The sequence below is a fragment of the Nannospalax galili genome, unplaced genomic scaffold, assembly GCF_000622305.1.
Source record: "Nannospalax galili isolate Female #2095 unplaced genomic scaffold, S.galili_v1.0 scaffold690, whole genome shotgun sequence".
NCBI classification, from domain to species: Eukaryota; Metazoa; Chordata; class Mammalia; order Rodentia; family Spalacidae; genus Nannospalax; species Nannospalax galili.
The window spans coordinates 1768000-1782304 of record NW_008329288.1 but is presented as its reverse complement, the minus strand read 5'-3'; the positions used below and the strand labels follow the sequence as shown (position 1 = coordinate 1782304).

Sequence of the window (14305 nt, the reverse complement as noted above, 5' to 3'; positions counted from 1 at the left end):
TCATGAGGTCAAGCATCTCTTCATAAATGTATTGGCCATTTGGATTTTCTCATCTACAAATCACATGGTCTTTTGCCCATTTTTCTGCTAGATTAATTCTCTTTGTCACTGATAGGTTAGAACTTCTTTTTACTTCTTTTTCACTAATGGTTAAGAACTGCTTTGCATACTGCCCTTTATTTGTGCTATACATTGAAATATTTTCTCCAGTCTATTTATATCTGGTATCATTTAACCTTTCTAAGATTTAAACACCTTATGTCTGTCTTTTGTACTATAGATTCCATTTTCCCATTTTGTTTTCTATTTTGAGAAAAAAAATCTCAAACTCTCGATTATTTGGTCCCCTAATAGTTTTTCCTCACACAACTATTTTAAATGTTACATTGAAATCTTCCATCTCTTTAAAATAACATGAGGTATAAAGTTCAACTTCTTAAAAACTTTAGACATAACTAATTGTGCCTACATAACTTTTGAATAAACTATGGTTTGGCCCAACTGGTTGCAATTCCACCTTTATTATACCCTATAACTCATATATATTGGAATGTATTTTTGGATTTTTTCTATTTCTATCCCACGAGCTGACATTTATTGTATATTTTTCCTTTTGTCCTTTACTTTTAATGTATGGCTTGTTCATAGAGCTTTTATGGTTTTCCCAAGGCCACTCTCACCTTAGGAAAGACCGTTTGGTTGCTGTTGTTTTTTTCACCATTGTTAAAAACTTCTCCGACTAGCCAGGCATGGTGGCTAGTTTCAGGAAGCAGAGGCAAGCTGATCTGTCAGTACAAGGCCAGCCTAGTCTACATGGTGAATTCCAGGCCAGCCAGGGCTGCATAGTGAGGCCCTGACTCAAAAAACAAATCTCAGACCAGGGAGATGACTCAGTGAGTAAGTTTGCTGCCAGGCCTAATGACCTGAGCTCAAGCTCCAGAACCTACATGGTAGAAGGAGAGAGCCCACTCTCCAAAAATTGTCCTCTGACTGCCACGTGCCATGGCATGCCTACACAATCAATCAACCAATCATCAATCAATCAATCAATCATCAATCAACCAATGTAATAAAAAATGTTTTAATTCTCTCCAGCTATCAGAGCCTGTGAATGTCAGTAACCCTTCCAAACAAGCCAGAATGAGACCGATGGGAGGGCTTGTCCCAGGCCTGTGCATGTACTTCTTCAGGAATCAACCAAGGCAGAAGCCAGGCGGTAATATTTAAAGCACACCTACTACATGCAGCATTATTCTTTCTGTAAACAACAAGGTTGGAAGACTAAGTTTCCAGGCAAAGGCAAATAATATTTCAAGGCTCTTGTCTCTCGGGCCATACTTATGTTTCCTATACTCAACTTTGTTATCCTGGCCTTGCACCCTGTAAACCTATTTCTGCTTTGCCAACTGCTCCTGATTGTTCTCAGCCACTAGAGGGAGTCTGCAGGCTAGAGAGGAAGACAGGACAAGCAAGGATTCTTCCCTTGTTCCCTATAGGCAGCAGCCAGGGGCACCTCTTAATCTCAGCAGCAGACCTGTCCTAAAGCAGCAGGCAAGGCCAGTTTTCCAACACTGGCAACATCCTCATCTACTCCACCTCCCACAACCATCCCTATGCTCCTGACCAAGAGACCTCAGCACCAACTAGCAGGTTCCCTTTAGGAACAGGTCTAGGCACACAAGGCCTTCCTTCTCACTCCAAGACTCTGACACCCATTGAGTAGAACTCCCGCCTCAGAGGCCCCTTTCTTGAGGACTCCTCCTCTGGTTGCCCTAGCCCTGGAGTGGAAGCTGGGCCTGCAGGTGTGTCTTCCCTATACCTTAGACTTCTCTTGTTACCCTCCCCTTGCCTAATTAACCTTAGGCCACAGTTATCAATTCCTTATGCTAAATGCTCATTTTCAGCTAATGCATGGTTTCTATCTCCCAACAGGACTGAATTGGCACAGGTAATGAGGAACTGAAGTTTTCTGGCGGCTGAGGGCTGCTTCTCTTGGCTGCCCTGCATAGAGCTCCCCTCCCTCCTCCATTCCCAGAATTATTTGGCTGCTAGTTGCTAAGGAGACGGCTGACAATTTCCTGTTGCCAAGCCTCCCCCTGAAGCTTTACAGAGACATTCTGGGAACTCCCTACTCCTTCCTGAGCCCTAGCCAGAAAACTCGGAACAGTCAGCCAGGTTGGGGTAGAGGGCTTTGGGAAAGGGAAAGGGAAGCCAGCCAGTCCTGAAGATGGAGAGAGAGACTGAAAGTTTCCTTAGATACTGGCTTTCTTCACAGACCTCAGGTGCTTGGCCTGTAGACAAAGAACAAGGCCAACCTTGATGGATGCCCCCTCTGCTCTGTACCAACAGATACTCATTAGATTCGGTTCAGACATCAACCTGCACCTATTCTAGCCAGGCCTTCGACCACAGAAAACTGTCCCTGTATGTCACCTGAGGCCGAGGAGAAGGCCCTGTTGCTATCTGGGGAAAATCTAAGGAAGAGTTTGGTAGCTGAAGGATCTGGAGCCTTTACTGGAAAGGAACCTTAGCTACCCTCCCTGTTCACACCAAACAGCACAACACCCACCGAGGCCTAATGTCTCAGCCCAGGCTCTATTTCACAATAAGACAGGAATATTAATCATAACAACTATTGGGTAGCAAGTATGAATGTTACTCTACAAACTTATGGATGCAAAAGTACCCATTCCTGCTCGGGCATGGTGGTGCACACCTTTAATGCCAGCACTTGGGAGACAAAAGCAGGCAGATCTCTGAGATCAAAGCCAGCCTGGCCTACATAGTGAGTTCCAGGCCAGCTGGGGCTACAGGGGAGACCCTGTCTCCAAAAAAAAATCCTTTATTTCATTAAAATAGAGTTGATTCTACAGAGCTCCCGTTCCTTCCTGTGTCCACCAGAATCTAGGGGGCTCCTTGCTATGAACTGAAGATGTCTACTGCCCAATTCACACACTGCTAGGGTAATATTAGTAGGGGATGGGCTTTTAGGAGGCACTGAGGTCGGAAGGACTCCTCCCTTTCTAGTGGAATTGGGTGGGCACCCTTACAAAGGGACTTGCTGAAGGGACTATTCCTTGTAGCCTTTTTACCTTCTATCATGTGAGGACACAGTGCTCCTCCCCTTCAGAGATGCAGCCTCAAGGCACTGTTTGAGAAGCAGAAAGTGGCCCTTGCCAGGCAGCAAGCTAGCCAGCACCTCACTCTCAAGCATGCCAGCCTCCAGAGCTGTGCTTTCCATTCTCCACTCTTCTGTGATAACAGCAATCATGGAAGACCATCTGAGAGGCACCGTAGTCTGTCAGTGCTGGCTGCCGACCTCCTCCACATCCTGTGCAATGAAGACGGCTTCCACGTCTCTGCATTGGGCCACAGCATGTCATCCCCTGGCTCATCCTCTCCTGGGTGCCTAGTGACCTCTGAGGAAGAAAACCTCTTCATCTCTGGTCTAACTGCCCCATGGGCCTTTCTCCTTACCCTCCCCCGGCACACCTCTTGCATGACTTCAGGCTTTTAAAAAATTGGGAAAATGTTAGTTTCTGTTTCTAATCCCTATGGCAATTTAGAACTAGAGATGTGGAGAAAGCAGCATTGATTTAATTTTTGCAGGTGTATTTTAAGGTATACTAAATACATCATTATATTTCATCATGGAACATTTTAATATTCATTGAAAAATAGGAGTATCTTAGTTAATCACAAAACTATTATTTTTACAGAACCAAATTAATAACTTTCTGATATCTAATAAATGAGTAGTCCCATGTAATTGAGGAAGAACTCAGACTCAAAGCAAATAAGTAACTTGTGTGTGTGTGTTTGTGTGTGTGTGTGTTACTGAAGATAGAACACAAAACCTTGTGTATGCTAAACAAGCTCTTTACTACTGAACTACCCTTCAGTCCTATAATCACATTATCAACCTTTAGGAAACAGGGAGAACAGACAGAGGAAAAAAGGAAAGTTTCACCCAAAGTGGTCCAGGAAGGGCTAGATGTGGAAAGGCTCCTGGGATGGGACAGCAGGAGGAGGGTGTTAGTTTCCAGATGCTGCTGACACCAGAAACAAGGCCTTCCCCACAACCCCAACAGGTGTGCTAGCGCCCATCTCATCCTTGGCGTTGCTTCCTTCCTCTGCTGATCTGCTCATCTCCCTTTCCAGCTAGGGCCTCCTTCATTTCCTCTCTTGTCTCCAAGGTAGGGTTTACAAAGTGACTGATCAGTGACCCTAGCTGGTCTTCTGTTCCTCTTATCCTCCTCTCCATTATGAGATGGAGATGTGCTAACAGTGGAGCCTCTGACCTGTGTCCTCTCCAGGTCCTTGGCTCATCTCCTTCTAGCATCCCCAAGGCCTGTGTTATCCTCCAAAAAGCACACATGGAAAATCCATTTACATCCAACAGCATCTGCTTCCTCTGCTCCAGCCCAGCTGTCCCATCCTTCCACATTGTTTCTCTAAACCCCTGAGATTCAGAGTCAAGATCCAAAATGGTTACAACAGACTGGAGAGCTGGATTAAAGTCCACATCACCAAAGGACAGGCCTGTAGTTATCTCAAAGACGCTGAGAGATGCATATAAAATGAGAGGTTGAGGGTCAAGCATTATCTAGCCCTGACGTCATTACCTGTGGCAAGATGGAGCATCCTGGAAAGAGAGCCAGCAGCAGGAAACCTGAGACCTGTGCCACTCAGACCACTACATAGTCAAAAGACATGAGGAAGTGCATGGAGTGCCATGTCCTCTCGGAATAAGAAGGTCTGTCCAGCTTCCTCATGGGCCTCAGTAAGGGCTCAAGATGCAGTGCAGTACAGCAGTAAATCTCTGATATTCAATAAATGTTAACTAAGTATAGTAACAACACACACAGTACATAGCTGGAAAGGATTTTTAGTATTATTTTCAGAAGAGAAGGAATTTAGCAGTTCCACAAACCTGTGGCCAACAGAGTGAACTACAGTGTCAGAATGGACAGAGCTAAACCAGAAGATGCCCAGCACTGAAGAACGTATGTCTCCTGAGAAACAAACGTAGAAAGAATTTGGGCAGATTTGGAAAACGTGCTGAGAACATTCTATGGAGCTGTTGAAAACACTATGACATCCATTTTTTCTACTTTCAGACTCCCACTGAAAAATCAGCTCTCCTGGGTCCCAAGACTTGTCAGTCTCCATAGCTACATGAACTGAGTCCTCATAATAAATCTCTTCCTAGGAGCCTGGGTTTATACTCAGTGCTAAGGTGCTTGTCTAGTACATGTAAGGCCCTGGGTTGCACCTCAAGCAACACAAAAGGTCTAAAAAATTTTTAAATGCACTTTTACTGGACATAGCAGCACACACTTTTAATCCCAGCACTCCAGAGGCAGCAGCAGGTAGATCCAACTGGTTCTTTTTTTCTGGAGAAAATTGATGAATATGACTCTCTCCCTGGCTTTCTCTCCTAGGCTGTCCCTTATTAAAAAGAAAGTGTGGACTGAGAAGCCCTCCTGAGTCTTCTTGTGATCCTGATGCTTCTAGATCAGAAAGGGCTAGTGGGGATAACTAATTTTGCAAGCAGTGTAGACTAACTTCTGGGCCAACATAAACCATCCCCACAAGCAGGAGAACTTTTAAAGCTCTCCTAATTCACATTGCCTTGGTTCTATATTCTCTCCACGGACAGGCTGAGCTGAGGGAATGGGGAACTTAAGACCCTGAATACTCTGAGGTGGAAGGCAATACCAGATCCCCCCTCTATGCCCCCCAAAGACACATATAATTGGGTTCTCTTTTTTCTTTTTTCATTTGTGTGTGTACATGTGTGTATGGATGTTTGCATGTGTGTGAGTATGTGTACGTGCAGGCATGTGTGCATGTAGATGTCCAAGGTTGATGTTGGGAATAATCCTTGATTGGTCTTCCACCTTATTCAATAAGGCAGGGTTTCTCAATCAAACTCTGAGCTAGTCTTACTAGTCAGCTTGCTCTGGGGAATCCATTGCCCCCACCTGTCAAGGCTGGGATTCCAGGTGGGTTGCCATGCCCACCTGGCATTCACATAGGTTCTGGGGATCTGAACTTTGGTCCTCAGGCTCACACAGCAGGTGCTTAACCACGTAGCCATCTTCATAGCCCCTAATGGGGTTCTGAGGACATTCCCATTTTGAGAAAAAGGTAGATCAAAATGAGCATTTCATACAAACTGGTCAGTAGCATCAGGCAAACCTGTTTTCTTCACTATATAGTAGTGTGAGTCTTGGGGACCATCTACCATTCTGTTCCATAGCTGAGGTGAGGGAATGGGGAACTTAAGACCCCGAGAGGGCATGGGAGATTTTGCCCATGGATTAGGTGAGAAGGGGAAAGGATCTGTCCACCTTAGAACAAAGTGAAAGGCCAATGTGCCTCAAAGAACATCCTTGGGCCTAGGAGGAGCCTGCCTGGCACTGGCCCCTGACAGCGAGCCCCATTGAACCTGACACCAGACATCAGATCACCCTTCTCACTGGGTTCTAGGAATTTCACTCTCCACTCAACCCTGCCACCAGAGGATGGAAAAATCTGACCCCATCTCAGGGAACAGGACATGACAGGAGACATGTAAGATGAGGAATCAGAGAGCTCTGGAGGGTGAATGCTGGACTCCACCTACTTTGTCAGTCAAATCTAGCTAGGAACATGAATGGTGCACCTACTACATGCAGGGCAGGGTTCACCTGTATGTGCGTATGTTTTCATGTGTGTGAATCATATTAAGCAGCATGCATAAAATGTAGGGCTTTATGAACTGTGCTCTTATCCAAGTCAAGAAATAGAAACATTACCAACATCCAAAATGCCCACCATACACTAATATAATTTTTATTATTTTGTTATTACAAATCGTTATTAGGCACCATGTGTACTTGGGTCCTCTGCAAGACCAACAAGTGCTATTAATTGCTGAGCCACCTCTCCAGCTCCCACTAATATAATTTTCATGTAATATTAATGACACTTTACAACTTAGAGCATGATCTTACTTATCTGTAAAGTTATCAAAGCTCTAAGAAGTCTGGAAACTTCCTGAAATTTTATGGTTCTACAGCTCTTTCTACCTTTTCACCAGCTTCCTAAAAATATGAGGACAACCTTAGAAATTTTTAAGGCCACTTATCAGTGTGCTGAACCTCAGGTCCCTTTGCTTGGAAGTTCAATGTTGAACAGTTGGCTGGTCTTAATGAAATCGGGGGCCTTATCCACCTCTATGTTCGGTGAGTCTCCTGTATCATTCAAATGGAAATGGAGGGAACTGTGGTCCTCTCAGCTAGGGTTTGTCCCTCCCAACCTTGCATTATGGATAGACTGAATTATCAAATAAATAATTCATGAGTAATCAAGGCAGTGAGGGTAACAGGAGACCATGGGTATCAGGAGGGCTGAGGTTGGGAACCTGAGCCAGACCCCTATCTTCCCAGGGCTGCTGTGCTCTGAAGAAGGGGATCCAAGAGTTGGGCAGGAGCCTTAGATGCCCTGATGGGTCCACAGTGGATCAGGGGGCCCTTCACAGACCTGCTGCTAATACTCTTCTGCCTTCTACATCCGGGGGACTCAGGTGAGTGATAATATGCACCTTCCCCATTGGTCCATTCCTCTCTCGCATCCCATTATTTCTTTCCCTTTCTTCTTGGGCAGCCTTCTTTGTTGCTCACACAGGCATTCAATGGCATCCATTCACACCATTCATCTGCTAGACATTTACTTAGCAAATACCAACTATGATAATTAATGTGCTGCTCCATCATTGGTTGACAAATCAGTGCAGCTGGGTGGAATGGTAAAGGCTACTGTCCTTTTCCCCTGGCTACAATAGGAGTAGAACAAACTAGCGTCTAGTCTGGAATCTCCTGGAATCCTTATAGAGAGACCTGCAGACCCTGGCTTGCAGTGACTGTGTGTTTCTCTTGTGTCCCAGGGTTGCCATTGTTAGCAGTCTAATCAGACTAATCAGACTGACCTTGGGATGCTTGTTAAAAATATAGACTGCAGGGGCTGGAGAGATGCTCAGCAGTTAAGAACACTGACTGCTCTTGCAGAGGACCTGGGTTCAGTTCCCAGCACCCACATGGTGGCTAACAACCATCCTAACTCCAGTTACAGGGGCTCCAATGCCCTGTTCTGACCTCCACTGTATGACACAGGTACACTTACATACATGCAGGCAATAGACTCATACACATAAAATTAAAATAATATCTTTTTAAAAATGGACTACAGGTTGAAGAGATGGCTCAGTAGTTAAGCAATCGTGAGGACCAGAGTTTGGATCCCAGCACCCACGTAGCACCCTTGTAATAAGCCAGGCCCCCACCGCAAACACCTGTCCCTCCAGCTCTGAGGTATAAAATACCCTCTTCTTCCGGGCTAGAGAGATGGCTCCGCGGTTAAGAGCACTGACTGCTCTTGCAGAGGACCTGGGTTTGACTCCCAGCATCCACATGGTGGCTATGAACCATCCTTAACTCCAGCTCCAGGGGAATCCAAAGCCCTCTTCTGACTTCTGTGGCATTGCTCGACACGGGTGCACTCACATACATGCAGGCAATGCACTCGTACACATAAAATAAAAATAACAATAAATAAAATATTTTTAAAAAATACCCTCTTCTGGCCTTTGCCTGTGCACCTGCACGCACATGTACACATACACTCACAAGGCACATGTGTGCATGCACACGTGTGTGCACACACAAATAAAAAATAAAATAAATCTTTTAAACAACAATAACAGTACAGACTCCTGGCCCCTGACCCCTTCCCATTACCCTAGGGGATTCTGATTCATTAATATTTGTGAATTTGTATTATCAGATAGTTTGATGAGGACAGGAGGGGGAAGGGGAGACCTCCATTCCAGGCCACCTCTCTGCTGTCAATTAAGCCCCCTCCAGAACATCCAAACAGGAAACCCCAACTAGCTCTCTCAAGGATTGCCTCTTGTTACCTGCCCCAGAAATGCCTGTATAATCTTTTTAAAGCCCACTGGGCTGTCTGGAGCTGTAGAATAAAAAACAGAGGCTCTGGGCAATGTGGTGGGTTGTCCCCTGGGACACAAGGCAGCCCAAGCATTCTGTTTACCGCTTCTATCCCCAGGGAAATCCCATTGGACCTCCAACACCCCTGGGGAGGAGGCCGTTTCCATCCAAGGAGTACGGGGCAGGTCTGTGGAGCTGGCCTGCCACCCTGGGCCGGCCCCACTAGTGGTCCTCTGGAGTTTCACTCCACCGGGTTCCCTGGTTCTCCGACCTGTGGCCATCACTGATGGAGCTTCTTCAAAGGTGGAGGCTGGGGCCTCAGCTTTGGGAGTCGTGAGTCTAAGGAACAGCAGCCTGGTGATAGGGGAGCTCCAAGAGAGTGCCCGTGGTCACTTCCTATGCCAGACCCTGCATGTTTCTGGTGGCCAGCTCCATACCACCTACTTGTACCTCACACTAGCTGTGCTGGGTGAGACACCATGCTGGGATGTGGCTAGCCTGCAGCTTGCCTACCTGCTGCTTCAGCTCTCTGCATGCACTTCTTGTTCTCTTTGCATGTGCTAGGTCCCAAAGTTAAAGGATGACCCCACCTGGGAGTGAAAAACTCTGAAATTTGGGGGAAGGGATGTTCAAGGCCAAGTGCCAGACAAGCCCATGGCCAACAGGGGCAGAGCCACTGGACATGGTCTATAGTAACAAACCCAAGGCTTCTCCCTCCTCTGGCCAGTTCCTGTATCCAAGCCTCGGGTGCAGCTGAGTGACCCGTCCCCAGTAGAAGGAGCCTCTGTGGTGGCCATGTGTGCTGTGAGGGAAGGCACAGAGCCAGTGACCTTCTCCTGGTACCATCAAAACCCCAGAAGCCCTGGGGAAGCTCTGGTGGGTCTCCAAGATCCAAAGCTCCAGCTGGATCCAGTGAACAGAACACACCTGGGCTGGTACACGTGCAGTGCCCACAATGCTGTCAACCAGCTGAGCAGTGATGGAGCCTTCCTGGATGTCATCTGTGAGTTAGATTTGGCACACTGGCACCCCTCTACCCACCCATGCTTGGCTTCCAGTCCTATGTCAGAACTCCCCAAATTCTTTTGCAAGAAGGCCCAGCCTTCCAGAAACTCTAAAAGGCAAGTGATATCAGATGCTATTTCCACTGGGGCCAGATATGCCTCTCACGCCAAGGTTCTTAACTTTTGAAAGCCAGGAGTCCCTCTTCCTAGGGAAATATGCATATATTCACATACAAGGTTTTACTTACAATTTTGGGAGTGACCTGAAAAGTTGGTCTTTGCACTGAGCGTGGAGGGCTCAAAGTGATTGACAGAACCCTGAGGGAGCAGGGAGAAAGGTCATAAGACAGAGGGGGCAGCAAGCTGGTTCAACAGCTGAGGCTGGAGTCACAAGTTAGAAATCAGAGGCTGAAAGCTGAGGACAAGGCTGCACCAGGCCCAGTGTGGTGGCCACCGGTGTGTCCTTGATCACCTGGGAATGTAGCTGTCCAGACTTGAACTATGCAGTAAGTATAGAATGCATGCTTGATTTTGGAAACTTACTCTAAGTGAGAAAATATAAAATAGCACATCAATAACTTTTATATTGGTTATATATTGAAATAATATTCTAGATGTATTTGGATAAAGGAAATAATAAAGTTAAAACTGGCATGTTGTTTGTTTAGATTTGGTAATTTTTTTATTAGTATTTGGCTACTAGAAATTTAAATCAACACTGTAGCTCCATATATCTATTGAGCAGTGTTGGTAGAGAGGAATTTGTTTACTTGCTCGCTTTTTGGTTTTTGTGAGACAGGATTTCATATAGCCCAGACTGGCCTTGAACTCCTGATCCTCCTGCCTCCACCTCTCAAGGCTAATATACAGGGCTGATATACCACACCCAGCACTGCTCTAGAGGTTTCACCTGTCATAAACTTGGTAGTTTTGGGGAATTATGGACTGATGCCATGGAGGAATAAGGTGAATCTGGGGAAGGAAGTGTTCACAGAATGGAGATAGGCAGACACTTCCATCCCATCTGGGCATTGGACAGAATGTTAAGAGTGGAGATCCCAGTCTTGGAAATCAAGAAAGAAGAAGACAGGCACCAAGTCAAAAAGGCTGGCTGCAGGCCTTGTGCTCAGCATGTTGTCCCGCTGTGTTTTCTTCCCTCTGTAGTCTAGAGTGGTCATCTAGAGTCGCCAGGTAACCCCTCAGTCCTGGGCATCCAGGTCAAGCTGTTCCCCAACCTCTCATCTGCCTAGTATGCCCCTGGTCTTAGCCCAACCCTGCAGTTCCTCAAAGGAGTCCCCAGAGTCCAAGCTTACTTCCTAGAACACAGAGTTTCTGCCTCCAGCAGCCTTGCCCATCCTGCACTCTACTGTGCCTGTGACATCCCAGACTCTGAGCAGCTAGAGGCATTGGCATGGGGGTTACAGAGAGTATATACTACACACTCTTGGGATGTATGAACAAATTGAGCAACAGTAACCTGAGTGAATGAGGAGACGAAGGCTAGAGCAGTATGATGGACCTTCCTTGTCCTCCAGATGGTCCAGACAAGCCTGTCATCACTGTGGAGCCACTGGGATTAATTGAAGATGGATTCTGGGCCAGTGAGATGGAGGAGGTGACACTGAGCTGCCTGGCTGCATCCAACCCTCCTAGTCACTATGTGTGGCTCCATGATGACACTCAGGTCCACACTGGGCCCACCTACATCATTGCCAGTGCTAGCCGCACCCACACAGGCCTGTACACCTGCCTAGCTCACAACGGCCGCCTAGATACCCATACCCAGACCACTGTCCAGCTCACCATCTACTGTGAGTGTTGGGTGAGAGGGCACCTAAGTCTGGAGTCCACCCAGGCCTGTACTGGGGCTTTCTCCAGCCATCCTGGGAGAAGTGGTGTCAAAGTTGCTGATGGTTGGGGAGGGGTTATCTAGAGAACCTGGTGGAGTTGCAGAGCCAGGGAGAGGTGAAGGAGAGCATGGGAGGAGGCAAAGAGAGGGGAGGCTCCTGCCCTTACATAGTCCCTCCCCAAAGTACTTATTCCTATGAGGCCTGGACTGAGGCACAGAGAAGGGTAAGGTAACAACGAGGCCAGGTACGCAGGGGCAAAGATGAGAGCCAAGGGCCTTCCTGCAAGGGCCTCTGGGAATCCACAGGGGTTCTGAACTGTGTGCTCCTCAACCTCTTGTTCCTTGACCTGAGGGCTCAGCATTTTCCTCACTGACCCCCAATTGCCCACTTCTCCCAAGTGTCCTCTTCTCCTTTGACACCCCAGACCTTCACATCCCCACCTGGGGCAGAGTTGTAGGCACTGGTGGGGGACCTGCTTCGGCTCCTCCTCACTCAATTCTCTATTCAGATCTCCCTGAGGGGCAGCCCTCCTGTACTGTGCTCCCCAACCTTGGGGCTGTGACTCTGCTTTGCACCTGGCCTGGGGGTTTTCCAAGTGCCCAACTGCATTGGGAAGGGCCCCAGGGGACTGGCCCTACTGCCCCCAGCTATGTCACCTGGAGCTATGCAGTCACTGGACTCCCCAATGGCAGTGTCTTCACCTGTGCTGGACAACACCCAGCCCTGGCTCTGCCCATCCTCTGCAGAGTCACTCTCTGTAAGTAGACACAGGTGACAGCCAGGGTCCTGATATTATAGGCAATGTGGGTAGGAGTAAGGGAAGAGTCAGAAGGGCCTGGGACCTGGAATGAAGCTCTGGACCTCTGGTTCCAAGATGTTTCAGGGAATAAGGAGGTGGGTAGCATTCAACCTTCAGTTTCCTGTCCACCCTGTGGTCTGAGCTCCTCAGTTCCCGCTCAGAACTCTGGCCCTATGGCACCCTCAATGTTACACTCTGCTTCTATCACATGTTGGTCTGGAAATATATCTTCAGTGCTCCCCTGCCCAATGTGCTTTTCTGCCTCCTTTTATGACACCCACGTCCAAGATAGAGTTTAAATGTGAGTCTGTCTTCCCAAAGCCCCAGACTGTCTTTCTATACTCTAGCACTCATTAACTTGCATAGTGACTGCTTAGTGTCTCCCGCCATTGTTCTGCCACATGGAGAAATGATGAGAAATGAGTGGAGGAGTAAATGAAGGATGGGAAGGTGGTTCTGCCAAGCCCTTCCTCTTTCCACATGACCATGCTAGTCAAGAATATAGTCAGGTACCTCCCTTATGCAAATAGATGCAAATGAGAAATACAGCCAACATCCCCATATCACTCTTTTCCAGGGGAACCTCCTGGGAGCCCTACCTGCCGGACCACGGCCACTGTAGGTGACCAGTTCATCATGCTGAGCTGCGAGTGGCCTGGAGGCGAACCCTCTGCGGTGCTGACCTGGATGGACAGACATCAGCAGTCCCTGGGTGGCCTCAGCTCTTCACTGGCTGTCCATCTTCTGCAGGCCCAGGGTGATCTGGCAGGCAGAGAGTTCACCTGCCGTGGCTCTCACCCACTTAAGGCCCCTGTGTCCCACTGCCAGCTAAGGCTGGGTGAGGAGGGTCTAGAGACAGGGTTCTGGGGCTTGGGCACAAGAAACCCTTCAGAATCAGGACTGGAGTTCTGGAGGGGAGCAGTGCTGAACTGGGAAGTGAGTCAGAAGAGAGCCAGATTCACTTCCTCTGAAGGGACTCAACTTAGTATTTATTTGTTTATTTATTAGTTTTTAAAAATTTGTGTATGTATGTGGCACACCCATGCCACTATGTGCATGTGGAGCTCAGAGGACAATGTATGAGAATCAATTCTCTCCTTCCACTATGTTGAGTTCTAGGGATCAAATTCGGGTTACCAGGCTTGGTGGCAAGTACCTTTGCCCACCAACCCATCTTGCCAGCCCCTCAAAACTTTTAATCCATAAAATGAGGGAGGTTGGTCTAGGTCAGTGTTGTCCAATAAAAATGTAATGCAAGCCTTATATGTAATTAGTTGCCACATTAAAAGTGTAAAAAGAAGTAAAACATTTAATATATCTAAGATTCATTCAATGTAATAACAGTTCTTTAATATATCTAAGATTCATTCAATGCAATAACAGTTCTTTATGAGTATTTTACATTTTCTTGCTGTCTTGAAAATGCAACATATTTATAATTACTGTACATCCCAAAGCAGCTTGACCTCACTCCAAGTGCTCAATGGTCATATGCGGCTGGTGGCTATGGGTGGCATTGTACATCGTTGGGCAGCACTGATATAGATGATATGGATACTGGCTGTATTTCTCATTTGCATCTATTTGCATAAGGGAGGTACCTGACTATATTCTTGACTTTTTTTTTTGATGTTTCAGATATCAACGACCTCTCTACCT

General features: G+C 47.0%; 1 protein-coding gene across 1 annotated transcript in view; it reads left to right on the top strand.

Moving 5' to 3' along the window:
* The first annotated feature begins 7494 nt into the window (after nt 1-7494).
* Nucleotides 7495-14305, top strand: part of Vsig10l2 (V-set and immunoglobulin domain containing 10 like 2) — a 12222-nt gene continuing 5411 nt past the window's right edge. Inside the window, exons 1-6 of the mRNA XM_029564255.1 lie at nt 7495-7573; nt 9112-9462; nt 9721-9996; nt 11533-11808; nt 12356-12604; nt 13224-13582. Of these exons, the coding sequence (XP_029420115.1) occupies nt 7495-7573; nt 9112-9462; nt 9721-9996; nt 11533-11808; nt 12356-12604; nt 13224-13582 (1590 nt within the window). The remainder of the gene's footprint in view (nt 7574-9111; nt 9463-9720; nt 9997-11532; nt 11809-12355; nt 12605-13223; nt 13583-14305) is intronic.